The following is a 418-nucleotide window of genomic DNA, read 5'->3' on the forward strand; positions in this document are numbered from 1 at the left end:
CCCGCCGCAGCCGGCGCTCCCAGCACCCGGCAGGGCCCGCACCGCGGTGCTCCGCGCCCCTCCCGCCCTCACACACCGCTACAGCCCAGCCCCGGCCGCACACACGCTCTCGCTCCCCGCGGGGGCACAGCGGGTCTCCCCGTCACTCGGTGCCCCCAGGACCGCCACACACCCCCCTCTCCCGGAGCACCCCTCCTCCGGGGCAGCGCGCCCAGCAGGAGGCCCGCAACCCGCCCTCCACGTGCTCCCCGCCCCGCAGCCGCCGGCGAGGTAGCGTCCCTTCCCCCCACCCGCCCCGGCGGCCCTCAAGAAGAAAGAGGGCCGGGAGGAGGAGGAGGCGGCAGCCGGCTCCGCTCACCATGGCCGCGGGCTGGGCGGCGCGGCCCAGTCGCTCCTGCGGGCGCCCGAGCGCGTTGAG

At 78.9% G+C, this 418-nt stretch overlaps 1 protein-coding gene across 1 annotated transcript in view; it reads right to left on the reverse strand.

The window, feature by feature from the left end:
- Positions 1-412, reverse strand: part of SNU13 (SNU13 homolog, small nuclear ribonucleoprotein (U4/U6.U5)) — a 2,969-nt gene extending 2,557 nt beyond the window's left edge. The window contains exon 1 of the mRNA XM_014963739.1: positions 359-412. Coding sequence (XP_014819225.1) covers positions 359-361 — 3 coding nt within the window. The 5' untranslated portion in view covers positions 362-412. The remainder of the gene's footprint in view (positions 1-358) is intronic.
- Between the last annotated feature and the right edge of the window lie 6 nt (positions 413-418).

Source organism: Calidris pugnax, unplaced genomic scaffold, assembly GCF_001431845.1.
Source record: "Calidris pugnax isolate Ruff unplaced genomic scaffold, ASM143184v1 scaffold44, whole genome shotgun sequence".
In the NCBI taxonomy this organism is placed as follows: Eukaryota; Metazoa; Chordata; class Aves; order Charadriiformes; family Scolopacidae; genus Calidris; species Calidris pugnax.